General features: G+C 39.0%; 1 protein-coding gene across 1 annotated transcript; it reads left to right on the forward strand.

The window, feature by feature from the left end:
- Positions 1-4,538: 4,538 nt before the first annotated feature.
- Positions 4,539-11,713, forward strand: ELF3 (E74 like ETS transcription factor 3). The gene is made up of 8 exons (XM_070939889.1): positions 4,539-4,701; positions 5,911-6,132; positions 6,863-6,940; positions 7,053-7,175; positions 7,518-7,610; positions 9,257-9,355; positions 10,245-10,440; positions 11,520-11,713. Exons 1-8 carry the CDS (start codon positions 4,539-4,541, stop codon positions 11,629-11,631), a joined length of 1,086 nt encoding a protein of 361 aa, XP_070795990.1. The 3' UTR covers positions 11,632-11,713.
- Positions 11,714-17,177: the final 5,464 nt, after the last annotated feature.

Below are 17,177 nucleotides of genomic sequence, written 5' to 3' on the forward strand. Positions count from 1 at the left end.
AAACTTGCAAGCAATATGTATGCATGGACATAGGTGGATTGTTTTCCTTGCCAAGAAAGCAGAAATAAAGCAGGAGATGGAGTTAACAGTTTCCGCAAATCCAAAGATTTCTTCATTACTAGTAAAATCTTCCATCAGCCAAAATTAGGTTTATACTGTATGCAGGGATATCACTAGATCATACAGGTAGTCCTTGACTTACAACAGTTTGTTTAGTAACCGTTTGAAGTTACAATGGCACTGAAAAAAAAGGGATTATGACCACTTTTCATACTTATGACCATTGCAACATCCCCATGGTCTTGTGATCAAATTCAGATGCTTGGCAACTGGCTCATATTTATATCGGTTGCAGTGTCCCAGGGTCATGTGATCACCTTTTGTGACAAGCAAAGTCAATGGGGAAGCCAGGCTCATTTAATATCTATGTTACTAACAACTGAAGTGATTCACTTAACAACTATAGTAAGAAAGGTTGTAAAATGGGGCCAAACTCATTTAACAACTATCTCGCTTAGCAACATAAATTTTGAGTTCAATTGTGCTTGTACGTCAAGGACTATCTCTATTTAGTATAAAAGATATTAACCCCTCCCGCTCACCCATATGATTCTTTTGACTCAATCCTCATGACCTCTGGACTAAATCAAGAGATTATGCTTTTCCCCTCATGGCATTAAACAATCTAGGTGATTAATGTTTGTTTACTATATGGAGCTGCCAAAGTCCCACATCCCACCAGGTAAACCATAACCGACTGGTGATCCTGTTGTGAGATTTAACGTGATACAGAAGTTAACATCTTCTTGCCTTGAATCCAAAGGAACTGCCTAGAGATCAGCAGAGATATACCTGTATCACTTATCACTTTTGTTAAGAAGAATGTTTTTGTTAAGAATCAGATGGAAGAACTGCCCTGTCTGACCTGTTGCCTGCGCAGTGGCACCAGAGCACTGGGGCAACCCTCTTGCCAAGCAACATTCTCCACTTGACGTCAATAGGGTGTGGCGTGTGCATTGCCAGTGGCTCAGCCAGCTAGGCAAGTTGGTGGGCTGTCTCAGTTTCCACTAAACCGTAGCTACTATGAATGCAGAGTTTACCCATTAATACCAGCTTTCAGTGACAAGACGTTTATCTAGCTTATCACAATCTCACCCAGCTGCAAGAGAAGTCCACGTACAAAGGGAATATTAATCCCCTGAAATTCAGTGAAGTTGTGGCTGTTTTTACAAGGAATGCTTAACTGCCTTTTGCCCATCTCTAACTTGTTGGGTCAATTTGAAATCTACATAGATTAGAAAGTGTTTTTGTTGATTTAAAAAAACTTCTCCCACGTTTCCTAGCCTGACTGCATAGGGCAGTGTGGGCTAAAAGCGTCCTTACGTCACTTGGAAAAACATTCTGCAGTCTTGCCTGTGATGACAGAAGGGGGCAGTGGTACAGCAAAGAATAAATACCAAGTTACTCTCCCAGCTAACGACGTCTATGTCTTCCTATGTCTATGGGGCGAGTTGTGCTAAATCAGGGAAAAGAACACCCCCCCCATTTAATCCTACTTCCTGTTTCCCAGCATGTAGGGGGCAGCTAATCTCTCTGGGAAGTCCACAAACCTCACCTCTATTTGGTTTTCAATGGCGTAGATGGCTCTAATTGAATAAAGATCTTCCTCAAGTTGACCTTGCTACCTGGTGACTTCATGGACATATCCAATCATTTTGCTGACAATAATGTAGAAGTGGTTTGAAATTGCCTTCTTTAGGACATTTTGTTCACCTCCACAGTCTTCTGGTCAAATACTAACTAGATCCAATCTTGGTTAGTTCAGAGCAGATGAAAAGTCATTTAATTTGGAATAACTCTATGCTGCCATATATTATAATGCAGTAAGGGTTGCTTTTATGTACATTACAACTAATTACACAAACCTATCTCTCTGGATTTTGCCTCTTCATATAGATATTTGATTTATCTCTTACAGTGGCACAAATGTCTTCCATATTAAACTACTTCCCTTTTTCTTCTTGAACAATGGGGTGGGACAATATAGGAGTTAGAAATCCAGTATGAACTCAATTCAGACTTGTGACAACATTCATTAGGAAGTAAGACCTCTTGGGGTCATTGGCACTTGCAGTCTCATTAAATAATCATAACATAAGGGTAAATATGCCACTGATTGCATGGGAATGGGACTTAGTTTCAACTTACTGAAATCCCATGATTTCCAGTAAAAAGCATGCCCTAATTCTATATATAGCTAACATAAAATCAGTTTAGTCATACTCCATTGGAATTATTTCCAGGTAAATGTACCTATAATTGCATCCTTGACACTGACAAGTATTGTTGTGTCCCTAACCAAGAAGCCAAATTTGTTGTGGAAAGCAGTGTTGCTTAGTGTGCTGGGAAAACTTTTGACTTCAGCATTTGACTGCGAGGGAATCTTACACAGGAGACAGTAGCCTTGTGAGCCACCTTCATCTATGAATTTGGCCATTCCTGATCTATAATGGTGTGTTTGTCACCTTCAGACCCTACCTGATACCCTCCACAGGAATGGCAGGAGGTAGCTGCCCCTATCAAACCATTTATATAGCTCTATTCTTAGCAGGGCAGGGAAAAAGCAGGGTGGTTTACTGCTTTGATGAGCAAACAAACACAAGTGATAAGAAAGGTAGAAAAACATCGTCCTGAGTGAAACTGGCATAGGCCCTGCCAGGGCTCCTCTGGTAATGATTAAACTATCTGCCCAGATTTCCCGGCAAGGTAGGCTGGCATTGACCCAGGTGGCACAATATGCAAATTCCCTAGGCGGGAGTTGAGTACCTGTGCTTGGAATTCCCCTAGAGGCGGAGATCATGTTACAGGAGAGGCGCCCTATAAAGGCCCAACGATGGGGAGGGGCTGAGTTATACTCAGGAGGGGATCACAAATACCAGGGCACAGGTGAGCAGGAGCAACTGAACACTCTCTGCTACTTTTTTAGCCAACAACCGTGTGGATTAACCGCTGCTGCAGCACCTGCCTGGTAGGTACAAAAGGAAGATGGTGTATTTGTTTTGTGAGTGAGCAGAAGGATGGATGTAGAATAGCTGTGTCTGCTCGGTATTCAACAGAGCCCTGCCTTATTCCACAAGCTTCAGAGAAGATACTGAATGTATGAGCAGTTCATGAGCTTACCAATGTATCTGATTGCCTGGTGGTGGAACCAAAATGCCTGATCAAAGAAGCTTTTGTCCTGCTCCGGACAGTCAGTTTTTCTGTTTCTGTTTCTATGGACTCAGATGATGCTTTCTGGCTAGCCCCTCGCCCCCCTCCGCATTATCAGTCTCTCTTGATTCCTGGAAATGTACAGGGAGTGGGAGGTAGAGTTTGAACCTTTGCCTGGTAACCCTCCTATGTTTCCCCACTATTTTTTTCGGGGTGTGTGTGTGTGAATGAACAACAGTGATGGAATAGCTGTATAATATCTTTGGATGGTTAGGTTGAGAAGCATCCAGAAAAATATCTACTGGTTTAGTGTTATACTGTCAAGCAATTTGCAATTTTCTGGCAAAGGGGGGATAGGCTGTGGCTGATTTCTCTGGCAATTTTCTTCTATATTTGATGTATTTTCTATTTTGCTCTATGGCTGTAAAGGGATAGGGCGCAAGATGAAGGGTGGGAGAGGGGTTAGCAAGTAATAAATGATAATGCCTGAAAAGTTTGAAGTGAGCAAAGTTCAAGAAATAATTCATTTCTGAGAAATCAGAACCTTTTCTCAGATAAATGGAGAATTATTTAAATTTGATAAGAGGTTTGTTGAATGTATGCTGTCTGATAACAAAACAGGGACCATGCTTGGAGGTTATTTTTCATGGAATGTGGGCTAAACATTCATATATATATACAGTATATATAAATAAAGGTAGCGGGATCTCTGTCTAGGAAAAATAACTTCAAAATCCAATCCCTGAAAGTTCATATTATTAAAGAACTTTTGAAGTGGTAATTGTTTTCCCACCCCTCTTTTATGTTGTTGCTGTCTTAACCAAATTTAAGGAGAGGGATGGAAATGGGATGGACTGCAATGTAAAGTTATTTCTGTGGCTTCTCCAAGCAAAAAAGTTAAAACACTGGTAAAATGAGAGTTGCGATATATTTGGATTTGTTGACAGTTCTCTTCATTTAGAACATCGTCCTTATGTGAGAAGGCTTCGTCTTGGATATTTCTGGAAAGATCTTACCAATTAGGGTAGCTGTTCCGTACTTGGTGATTTCTAAGATTACTGGATTACAATTCCACTCATTTGGAATGGAGTACGATGGGCACGGTGGCTAGTCTTATCTAGAGGGCATTAGTTTGGATGAGACAATGCAAGGGCTTGAAAGACTGCAGAAAAATATGAAGAACTAGGAGCCAGGAGATACTATTGCAAAACAAAAATATGCAAAATGTTAAAGAAGAAAAAAATGCAGGTGATTCATGTTCCCCCATGCTTATTGTGCTCTCCCTTTTGGTCAAAATCTAACAGTTTCAATTTTCTACAGAAAATTCCATGGCGGGATCTTGTGAAATCAGCAACCTCATCTCTAATTATATCAGTGCCATGTACCAGCCAGAGGAGGTCCCACCAGACCCTGATCTGCTAACCCACCTCGTCGAAGATGACAACCTATCTCTTGTTCTGAGTAATGCAAACATGGCAACTGAGACAACAGGTAGCTGTCCATAATCTGATGGTGCAAGGCAAATAGGCAATTGAATAAAATTAAAAAGAGGGCATCTTATATCTAGAATGGATTTTGGAATTCTGCTTTATTGGCCTTGGAGCCTAAGTTTCTGTAGCCAATGGATTTCAATGAAATACTTGGGGACTTTGAATAAGCTCTTTAACCATTGCTAGGTTAATGCATTGAAATGCTTTGAACATTTGACTTAGAACTTAGAATAACTTTGTCACTTTAAATGTACGCTAATCGGCATACATTAAAATGAAATTTCATTGCATACAGCTCTCAAAGAGTCATATTCTATACAAATTATGATGATGATTTGAAGGGCAACAGGTTGGGGAAGGCTGGCTTAAAACCTTGCAGAGCCAAAAGGCCAGTTGTAATATCTCTATACAGGTAGTCCTCGATTTACGACCACAATTGAGCCCAACATTTATGCTGTTAGCTGAGACATTTGTTAAGTGAGTTTTGCCCCATTTTGCAACCTTTCTTTCATCAGTTGTTAAGTGAATTGCTGCAGTTGATAAATTAGTAACCCGGTTGTTAAGTGAATCTGGCTTCCCCATTGATTTTGCTTGTCAGAAGGTCGCAAAAGGGGATCACATGACCTTGGGACACAGCAATGGTCGTAATTATGAACCAGTTGCCAAGCATTTGAATTTTGATCATAGAGATGCTGCAAAGGCCGTAACTGTGAAAAATGGTCATAAGTCACTTTTTTCAGTGCCGTTGTAAACTTTGAACGGTCACTAAATGAGCTGTTGTAAGTCGAGGACTACCTGTACTGCTTTTCCTATGTGTGAAAAGGCTATACACATAGCCTTGTATAAGTCAAGGGCCACTGGAGCACTGAACAGCGCCACCAATACTGTGGCAGTTGATTATGTACTGTATTCTAATGGAGGCATGGCTGGCTGCACAGAGAGCTGAGAAGTTGCTGCCCTAAATGACCTCATTCCAGCTGGGAGGGGCATGTTCAGAGATAAGGGAACAGGTGACAGGTGTACGTGTTAACCCAACCACAGTGACTAAGCAAGATAAATCCTGTGCGTAAATGAACTGGCCGCACCCTGTGCAGCTCAGGCACAGTGTTCCAGGGGCTGGGCTGGCACTAACAAAGCAATCACCTGCTCAACTAAACCCACTCTTCTCCCTCCCTCCCCCTCCCCCGCTTCTCCCTTCTATCATTCTCAGGCAAACCAACATGGTTTGGTGAAATGCCACATAGCTGGAGCAGGTCTCAGGTGCTGGAGTGGATCAGCTATCATGTAGAGAAGAACAAGTATGATGCCAGTGCCATAGATTTTTCTTGCTGCAACATGGATGGCTACACCCTTTGCCAATACACACGGGATCAGCTGGGACTTATCTTTGGGCCCCTTGGGGATGAGTTATATGACCGCCTTCATGAGACTGGTAAGTCTTGGTGTCTCCCTCCTTTCAAGGCAGAAATGCATTGGGATTACTCCCCTCTACTGCCCACTTTGTGAGGAAGAAATGCAAAAATTGAGAAAATGAGGTGGGTTGTTAAGTGTAAAATTAAATGACAATGTCCACGCCTCATCGTAAATAAAGATTTGCTGAATTATGGGTTCTTAACACATGATTGAACATCACATTAAGCGATAAACCATTCCTTACAAAACATAACAAATCTCATAATGGATTAGTGTCCTGTATTAAACCAATCTATTTCCCTGAAGCAAGATATTTTTTAGGAAGAGAAGAGGCTGTGAATTTACTCTGGACTAGTAGCGATTGTTACCTTTTCTTATTGGCTTCACCCTGGTGTCTGGCCCTCATCCCCATCCTCAGATATATACAATGAAACCTTTTTCATGATATTCATAGTAGGAGAAAGGGAAACTTCAGGTGCTAAATGAAGTGACAGCAGGTTACATTACTGCAAAGGCATTACAATGAAAAGTCCAGAAAGCAGAAATTAGTCATCTACAAGAATACAATGTCTGGTACCTGTCCCCGATTAATCATTATTTATCAGGAGCAAATATAAATTTCCAGAAAAACACTGCCCCTATTTTATTTCACTTCCCTATAAGGAAAACAATGCAAGGAAGAAGTACTTGGTTTCTAATTCAGAAGTAACATATTTTTCTTTCCCACACCCTTATTGTGTCTGTTTCAGATGAACTTGGCTGGATCATGTCAGTGCTGAGGACTGATGATGTATCCCAGGAGGCCCTTCTGGAATCCAGTTCTTTAGGTGAGAGGATAATGAATGGCTGCTCTGTCCTGTAATAGTTCCCTGTTACATCTGTTTACATCTGTTTTTATGAATGTGATTAACCCTTGATTTCTTCTCTCTCTCTCTTTAGAATTGGGGAACTCATGCAGTCAGGACTATCTGGAGGAAATGAAACTAGCGACCATTTTTTCACAGCCAGATCTTGGCTACATCTCTGGAGCCATGTCCCCAGACAGTTCTGCATCTCTAGCAGGTACTGTATGTTCCCCAAATTGCTAATGTCCTTTGCCTCCTGCAGGGTGTAGCTTAGCTGTCACAGGAAGCCTTTTGGCCTTAATAGATCAAACTTCTCATCAAATTCACTCATATAAACAGATTGCAACCCGTTAACCATTTTCTTTATGGGGGTGGGAGGGAATATTTGTACCTAATACCAGAAATATCTAAGTTCTAGAAGTGGAGCAATAGTAAAATATAAGTCTTTTGAATAAATAAATAAATGAATCCTCAGGATCCAGAACATTTGACAATCATGCTTGATTTCCAGAGCTAGTGTCTAGAGTAGAGCTTTCAATTTCTTTTCCTTTCTCCCCAGGGACAATGTCTCAGAGCCCTCAATCTCAGGACTCCGGTGGAAGTGATCTTGATCTTGATCCCATAGACATAAAGCACTGCAAGTTTTCTGATGGTGAGTTAAGACTCAAGCTGATCAACAGGATTTCAGATATGCTTGCATAAATGCTTTTGTTGCTAGCTATTTTGCCAGTAGAATGGCTGGCATCTTCAAAGACAAACTAGAGAGGAGGAAGACAAAAGGACAGAAAGGGTAGATGATAGAGGATGGCATAAAAACAAATAAAAAGGGAACAAACATGAAGAGAAAAAAATGAATAGAATCATAGATGTCCGACAACTTAATTCTATAAAATGTTAGAGCTGAACATCGGGCCAAAGTAACAGAGTAATCAATGCATATTCAGAGTCTATTCTTTCATTATTGTGTGAGCAGGAATAACATACCATTGCTATAGTTAGATATGAGAAAAGGTTTCCTCATAAATTTTGAGCACTAAGCATTTAAAATCAAAATCAAATTCTGAATATTCCAGAAATATTCTCTTATAATACAAATCCCCTTCAACTAGTCAACAGCAGTAGTCTGTAGTTTTGGGAAATGACTACTACAAATACAATTAGGAGACCAAATCAAATGTTAATAACACTGCTAAAGGAAAAAGGAGTCAGAAGCAATGTAATGAGATGTCACATACATAGATAGAATTGACTTCAGAAATCCAAATAGCCAATAATTGTTCTGCACAAATTAATGCAACTACATATAACTTCTTTGTATCTTTCTCCTATCCCAGCCCCTTTCTTTTAAGTTATAGAAGACTGTAGTTCTACGGATCTGAGTAAGGGCTATTTGCTTAGTTTTGTTTTTGTGCTTAGAATGAGGCACTGGTGGCCCTTTTTTCTTTGGAGAAAAACAATATGGAGGTCCATAGCTTGCTCCCTTTGGATGGAGAATGGTGGTTTAATTTTAAATGGGAAACTTGCCTAAAGGAGAAAAAAAATATAATTTCCTCATTTGTAACCTGTGAAACATCAAAGACTGTAGCTTTTTATGGAAGGTTTCTGTTTGAAGAGAAAGTTACATATAATTGCTTTCTAGTTGTTCTCATGTTGCCTCTTCCAATTCTGTTCTGTTATAGTTTACTCAGAGTAGGAGAGCAATTGACCTGGAAGCTGATCAAGTGCTTTCTGACTTTGGAGGATTCTATTGCAATTCCATTTTAAAGAAATGTAGAGTAGAATTTTTTAAAAAAGCACAAAAACTTAACCAAACTCCTTCCTGCCAGTTAAAGAGAATAGAATAATGGAAACCATGATTGCTAGAGGCAATGACACTTGTCCCATATGTTTATATTATGTGGATGGAAAATGTTGGTTTAGAAAATGATGGTGGCCATGACCATATGATGAAAACCACATCCCTTTTAAATGTGTGACCATCATCTTAACTTTATCCCCTCCCCTCCCCCATTGCTCCTGTCTGTTTACATTGTAGCTGAGAGGTTGACTGTGCATAAATGTACACATTCTATTTACCCAAGGGTAAACAAACCAGTTGGCCAGGATGCTATAATGGAGTAAGGGATCAGGACTTGATTTATATTGGGTACAGGTTCTGGCTCTGGTTTACCATACTGTCTTCTAGGGAACATGCTTGGACTTTCAAGTCCACATATGGTAGTTGTAGGAATGTAAAATATTGGGGCAAAAAGTTTTCAAGTGCATCTTTTTCCCCCCCCCCTACATGGCGCTGTCCAGAATATAAGAAAGAAGATCTCAAGAAAAGGAAAAGGGGACGACCAAGGAAGATCAGCAAAGACAGCAGAGACTGCCTGGAGACTAAAAAAAACAAACACTGTAAGTGGATATCATACAATACATGAGCAGGATTTCATGATATCTGGCTAGTGAATGCAATCCAAATTTGTCCATGCCCTTCTTGCTCAGAATATAGCTGTTTGGTGCAATAAGAAGATGATATTTAAAATCTTGCTATCTTGCTTGACTTGCATATGTTGGCCTGCCAACTTCAGGTTCCGAGGCGGCTCACTTATTTGGTCCATTAAGATAGCTGCAGAAGCATAATAACTTTACTGATGAACATATGTTTGCCAGATATGCCAGAGCGGGACAGGGAATTTAAACACTGATCAACTGCACAATGCTTGAATTATGTCATTTTGCATTATAGTTCCTTGTCTTCCAAACTGGTTAAAAGCATCTCAGTTATCTGATTACTATTTGTCTCCTTGGAGGTATAGAGGTTTCTCAGACACATACTTTCCATTTTCTTATGCAATGATTCCATACCATTTCATTGAGGGCCGCATCAGGGTTGTGTTTGATCTCGGGGGGCCACATGGGCATGGCTGGGGTGGGCGTGGCCAGCTCAACATCACTTGTGTTGGGGGCGCCTGGGGTAGCCCAAGCACTCTGCTAACGAAAACTGGTCCCGAGCTCTGTTTTCGTTGGCAGAGGGTTGCAGGAGGTTGTCGCAGCCAAAAACAGAGCCCAGGAGTCTGTTTTCACTGGCAGAGGCACCGGAGGCCAGTCCTTCACTGTTTCCAGGGCAGCCCTGTGGGCCAGATCTAAGCAACCTGTAGGCCGGATCCGGCCCCCGGGCCTTAGTTTGATACCACTGCCCTAGTGCCTAATCTTTTATGCCCAGTTTAGAAACCTTTCCTGCTTGCAGTGTCATTTGGACAGACAAATGATTTACCTGTCTTGTTTCCTTTTTCATAACCAGCACCAAGAGGGATCCACCTGTGGGAATTTATTCGGGACATCCTAATTCATCCTGAGCTAAATGAGGGTTTGCTGAAGTGGGAAGACCGTCGAGAAGGCATTTTCAAATTCCTGAGATCAGAGGCTGTAGCTCAGCTCTGGGGACAAAAGAAAAAAAATAGTAGCATGACCTATGAGAAACTCAGCCGGGCCATGAGGTATCTATCATTATTTTTTTATATACTGATCAATAATCCTCATAATTGTAAAAAGGTCATGTCACTCTGCAAAGGACACAGTAATTATATTAAAAAATTAAAAGAGAATCACAAGAAATTAAAAGCAAACAATTTCCTAAAACTCAAAGATCAATAACTCATTAACATTTTGTTAAAAGGTCTACCAAAATAGTCCTCAACTTACAACCACAATTGAGCCCAAAATTTCTGTTGCTAAGCGAGACAGTTCTTAAGTGAATTCCCCCCCCCATTTTACGACCTTTCTTGCCACATTTTTAAATGAATCACTACAGTTGTTAAGTTGGTAACATAGTTGTTAAGTGAATCTGGCGCCCCCAGTGATTTTGCTTGTCGGAAAGTCCCGAAAGGTGATCACATGATCCTAGGACATTGTAAGCATCATAAATATGAATCAGTGGCCAAGCACCTGAATTTTGATCACATGATCATGGGAATACTGCAACAGTCATAAGTGTGAAAAATAATTAAGTCACTTTTTTTCAGTGCCGTTGTAATTTTAAATGTTCATTAAATGAACTGTTGTAAGTGGAGGACTACCTGTAATATGGTCTGCCTGAGGAAAAAACATCAACAAAGTTGCCAAAAATAAGCACTGTAATTCTTAGTAAGGATATAAAATGAAGAGGTAACAGGGTGAACATATGAGCAGATGCTGTTGTGGTGGGACTCTCTTTGATTATAGCTATTCAGATCCTCAAAATGGGGTGGAAAGCTACATCTTAGATCAGCTGAGCACATCTATTACCATTTTAAAAAAATAAACCCAAACTTTGGGGAAAGGGACAGAAATCGAGGTCCTATGTTCTCTGCTGGTGTAATTACAGCAGTGTCTCAGTCACTTACCCCTCCCCAGCCAAAACGAAAGAAAATAAGTCTGGTCACCAAAAATTGCAATTTACGCAATAATAAGTTCCAAACCTTCATATTATGGAAACCTGACTCAAATCTACATCCGTCATGAAACATTTAAAAATATTTGGCCTTGATTTTTTTTGGAGGGGGCTCTTCTTTAAAGCCTTTACTATCTCTTCTCTCAGGTATTACTACAAACGGGAAATTCTGGAACGTGTGGATGGCCGGAGACTTGTGTACAAGTTTGGGAAAAACTCCAGTGGTTGGAAGGAGGAAGAGGTGCAAGACCAGAGCTAAACAGCTACAAGAGCCTCATGTGGACTTGAAGTGGCCAACTCTTTCTTGGAGGCCCACCTCTGAGGATAATGGGTTGTCATGGGCCCAGAACTATTAAACTGCTATCTGAAGCAGTGTGTTAAAACTCCAGCCCTACATGGGGCAAAGCGTGTATGCTGGCTCCCAGAAGGGAGTTCAACCAATTACAGCTGATATTTTGGCTCAAGTAGGTTATTGTGAACCGTTATTATTTTGTTGCAATTGGAATTTGGCAGCCTCCAACTCTGAATTAGGATTACAATGCCTTCGGCTGTCTAAGACTGTGCGCAAAGCTCATTGAGGCAGAAGGAACATGCTGTTCTTGGCTATTCCTGGATGTTTGATGTTCCCAAAACATCAAGTAATCTGCAGATTGAAGGTGAACGCTGTGGTCAGCTATTTGCGGGAAACTGAGATGCTGTTCTGACACTGTTCTACCATAACCTAGGAATGCTGATAAGCCTAGTAGACACTTTGGAGAGTCAGGTGGACATGTAGCTTCCCATCCAGCAACTGATTGTTTACCAGCAAATACTCCTGTTTTACAGGCAGAAAATTGACAATAGTAAACCTGAGATCATTATGGATTTCACATCAATCCTAAGAGCAAGGTTTAGTAGTCACAGATCTGACTCTTCGCCAGTTGATTGAGTACATGTGTGTCTAGAAAGGAAGAACATTTTCCCTAGAAAGTGCTACAACTTTCTCTATGAATAGCTTCTTCTTGCTCTTAATTTATATGTTATATATATATATATATATGTTTATATAATGTACATAGATATCTATTTTTTTTCATAACTAAGTTTGTGTGATTTTATCAAAGCCCTGGGCTTTTTTTAAAAAAATTGATGATTATTGTTGCTAATATTCAGCTGGGCTGAACAAATAAAAAATCTTTATTTTGAAATCAAAAAGAGTTTGTAAGATGTTTGCATCTGTTCATTGGTGTCCACAGGAGAGCCCTGTGTGATGTACAGGGCTCCTGCTTTTCAATAATAATTAACCAATAAATCATTGGTTTTTAATTCTTGTGTGCTGCTTGATAATTGATATAAGTGCATCACCGGGGGAGCAGTGAAGAACTGAGGTTGGATTTTGGGGAGGGAATAGAATAGAAAGGAAAAGGAAAACCTATTTTTACTATTGACAGTTAAGAAAGATGTCCACTTAAGGATTCTTTATTTCTTTGGATATCCTAGAATACCCTTTCTTAACCTGAGGAAGTTTCATCAAACATAAACAATGATCAATTTACTTGGGAACTATGGGCATTATAGTCCAACATAGCTGGAAGGCATCACTTTGAGAAAAGTTAGTTCTGTAGAGAGACACATTCATATTGCAATAATTAATTTTTGTTTTCTGAATAAAGTATACAATAAGGTAAACAATTCAGGTTCCATTAACTTTCAGTTTGGTTTCCAATGACCTAATTCTTTTCCCCAGTGTCACAACAAACAGTATTGATAGTCCATTCAGAAACAATATGAAAAGATTCTTCTGTATGGGAGAAATCTTTAGCCCTCTTCTAAAATTATATCCAAAGAGACTTTTTGATATATAATAATACAAGTCAGCTATACAGAACTTGGCACACAGAAGCTTCCAGGTGCAGTTATTCTTTCTAGTTAAAAAAAGGCAAACAAACTTGAAAAGACCCTTTCTGAAGAGATGTTGTCCATCAAAAGAGAGAAACTGTGGTTCCATATAAAGGAGCTTTATATGCTCTTCATTAGAATAAAAATGTAGCTGCCCTAAAACTGGGATATGGGTAAAGCCATGCTCATTTTTAAAAATCCATTTTGGATCAAAATATTCCTCTTCCGCAGATTATAAAGCAATCTACCCAAACAATTTCTGGCTAAAAGCTAAAGGATCTTTCTGATTCTGTCTCTCTTCATAGTCTTTGACTAAAATCTCTCACAATAATCTTTAAGAAGTCTTGAAGTAGAAGGAAAGTGCCAGAAGACTGAAGAAGAGCTAACATTGTTTCATTATTTTCTTTATAAAAAAAAGAAGGGGGGAATAAGCCCAGTGCTTTTCAACATTTAAAAAACTTACTTAGATGAGGGAATAGAAAGGATGCTCATCAGATATGCAGATGATACAAAGTGAGGGAGATTGATAATATGTCGGAAGATAGACCCAAGCTTCAAAAGGATCTTTTAATGTTGTAGACTTGAACATTAGGCCCTTGTTCAATGGTGTTCCAAAAACTGAGTATGTTTAGCCTAAGTTCGTTTCTGCACTTTGGTAGGAAAACTGGAAGCAGTGGCACAAAATAGGCAATAATTGGCTTAGCAGTGATAGTCATGAGTGGGAACTGCATGTCGTGATAGGCCACAGATAAGAGCATGCAACCACCAAAAGAGCCAATGCAATCTTTGGCTGCATCAATAGAGGACCAATGTTGAGATTCCAGAAAGCAATAGATCTGCTTTTTGATGCACTGGTCACTTATATTGGACCTGGAACACTGTATCCAACTTTGGTTGCCACAAAAGAAAGAAGAATGCTGAGGCCCTGGAAAGAGTGCAGAAAAGAGCTACAATGATGGTGAGCGGCTTAAAGGCTAAATCCTATGAAAAAAACAATTAGAAGAGCTATTTAGTCTAAAGAAGAGAAGAGTAATGGGCCACATGATAGCAATCTTCCAATATTGAAAGACTATCAGAGGGAGGTAGTACAGATTTCATTTATTTCATTTAATTTAATGTACTCAATTTGTTATGGCTAGCCAGTCTGTAAGATTCTGGGTAAAATTCAAGAAACAATTAAAGCAGTGAAAACACACCAGTGGCCCAGATTAAAACAATCAGAATGATAAACTACAAATATGGCAGGAGCCCCACACTGCATAACAAACATATTAACTCTCCAGCCTGGGAAAAGAGCCAGGTCTTAAGGGCTTTCCAGAGCCTGGGTTGAGTGGGTGGGGTAGGGGCATAGTCTGTATGGGAGAGGGGCTAACACTCTTCCCAGAGCTTCAGGCTAGGCTCAGAAGTCAGAAAATCACTCCCAAAGAAGGATTGGCAAACTGATTCTACAGGGCTTGATTAGCAGCTACAAACAGACACAGATGAAACTGTCAAAGTCTCTCTATACCCAGTTAGCATTGATTGAGCAGGATTTATGAGCCAGGTTAGCAAGAGCTGTAAGTCTTTTTTGCAGGTTTTTTAAAAAAATATTTTTTATTTTAAATACAAATAATACAAACATAGTACATATAAATCTAAATTAAAAAAAGGAAAAAAATACAAATATTACAGTGCACCCCACCAGGAAACCATTTTTTCCCTTATATTTCTTCTTCTTATAACAACTAAAAGATATACAATATATTCCAATTGTGCCCTTATCCCCTCCAAAAAAACATATATTCTTGAGTAGATTTATTCCCTTTGCCTTCCACCAACACTGTTTTTATAAAATCCACCCATATTTCATTATAATTGTTTGCTTTAATCATCCCTTTTTAAAATTTAATTTCTGTTGTTAATTTATCATTTGTTGCCATACTCCAAATTTCATTATACCACTCATTTCTTTGAATATTCCAATTTTGTCCCCAATATTTAGCCATCACTAATCTAGCTGCCATTATCAAATTTACAATCAATTCCTTTTTTGTTTCATTAATATCCTGTTTTTCCACCAGCAACAGTAATGACACATCTAAATTTGCATTCAAAAGTGCTCTAATTTCTCTAAACACCATGTTCTATCTTTGCAGAATGATTTCAGAGCTGAATCCTCTCCTTCTACACATAGACTGTGGTTTCCATTCTTTCTGAGCTTCCCTTTCTGAGTAAACTATTCTTCCAGAGACCAGATTTGGGAAAGGGCAGCCCTGTTATAATTAATGTGTGGCACACCTTTTCCTATTCCCAACAATGTAAAGTAGGCCAGATTCGAAAGTGATTAGTCCAAAGTCATATTCAGAGAATGTTATGATGGGGCAGGGTTTTTAATCAGGCCAGACTTTGTTCAATACTCAGTTAAGCAAATCACACAGCGACCATGCAATTTGTGTTCAACTCTTATGCAAGGCTAGGAAAATGCAATCTGAGTTTGTTCAGTCCAGTCCAGTATAAGTATTATATTGTATTGTAGAAGGAAATCCAGGGAATTAAGCAGAGAGAGGATCTTACCAGAACAACCAGAGGCCCTTTAATGGAAGAAAATATTATGCAATCTCAATCAATGGTTCTGGCTCTGGATTTTCTCAGAAGCAGGGGAGAATATGTCCCCATACTTTATAGAGTTGTTAGTCTATTTGAAGGGCTACAAAAGGACAGTCCTTTCTTTGAAGATGGTTCTTTGTTCCACTGGCTGTCGCTTCTCAGTCCATTTAAGCATCAAATGCTGCAAGAAAGGGGAACATTATACAAAATGTCTTATCACTAGTATATTAGCCAGTTTTGACTGCTAAAATGAACAGTTTTACTACTATACGTAGTAATGTTTTACCTGTAATTGACTTTTTTTGTTTTAATCGCAATAATATGCGTGCTTACAACTGCTTTAAACTCAGTGTAAATTGTTCTAAAATTGACTGTAAAAATATTATTTCTGCAATAGAGTTAACAAAGTCTGGAATGCTCTACCTGAGTCAGTTGTTTCAGCTACAAATTTTCACAGTTTCAGTCACAAATTGACTTCTGTGGACCTTACATCATACTTAAGAGGTCAGTAGAGGGGGTGTGCATAAGTGCACTACTGTGCCTATCGTCCCTGTCATTGTATTTTTATTCTTTTATTCTTGTTCTCATTTTTGTTTGACTAATTCTAATAAATAAATAAAGTTCTTTCTCTAAGAATTATGATAATGTAATGAGCAAGTGGAATCATTCTTAAACATTTGGTAGTGATCTTGTAAAATTCAACATTACTAGAATGAAACAAAATTTAAAAGCTAAATACCCATTTCAACCTACAACTTATTAAACTTTACTAAACCACACAGCTCTTGAAAATCTAGTCTACAAAGTTAGCTTTGTATATGCTAACTGTCACAAGGATGTTATATCCTTCTTCCTGGAAAAGTTGTTTGATTTCTTCCTCAGAAGTATGGTTAACCAAGCTGTGGGACTATGCTACAAGAATAACTGTACCTTAAAGTAAATATGACAATAAGTTTCAGCTCAAATTAGAAATTTCTTGGATAATAACTTAATACATCAATTTGGGTTTCTCTATATAAATAATCTATGTTTTAACCATGGGATATTTAATTGGAATTGATTCTTAGTATCAATTCAAATAGTGCATAATTTCAGCTGGTAGTTTATACTGTGTTGAGCGTGGTTCTGATATTTATTATTGGCTCAAAGTTCTTCAGTGATTTTTAATTTTAACAAGCGACATAATATACTTTCATAGTCATTAATGATATATTAATGGAAAAATCTGTGACATTTTTAGATCCTTTGTTTTGCTAGTTATACTGTTTTACTGTTCCTCATAATGTATAAAAGGGAAGGAAGATAGAAAGGCACAATCCTCTCTGCTTTCATGTAATGTAT

This window comes from Pituophis catenifer, unplaced genomic scaffold, assembly GCF_029215685.1.
Source record: "Pituophis catenifer annectens isolate HBS135680 unplaced genomic scaffold, rPitCat1.0.hap2 SCAF_3, whole genome shotgun sequence".
NCBI lineage: Eukaryota > Metazoa > Chordata > Lepidosauria > Squamata > Colubridae > Pituophis > Pituophis catenifer.

Coding starts and splice junctions, on each gene's coding strand:
- ELF3 (XM_070939889.1), top strand. CDS start 4,539: ATGGCGGGATCTTGTGAAATCAGCAACCTCATCTCTAATTATATCAGT. Junction 9,356..10,244: donor GACTAAAAAAAACAAACACT/GTAAGTGGATAT, acceptor TTTCATAACCAG/CACCAAGAGGGATCCACCTG. Junction 10,441..11,519: donor AAACTCAGCCGGGCCATGAG/GTATCTATCATT, acceptor CTCTTCTCTCAG/GTATTACTACAAACGGGAAA.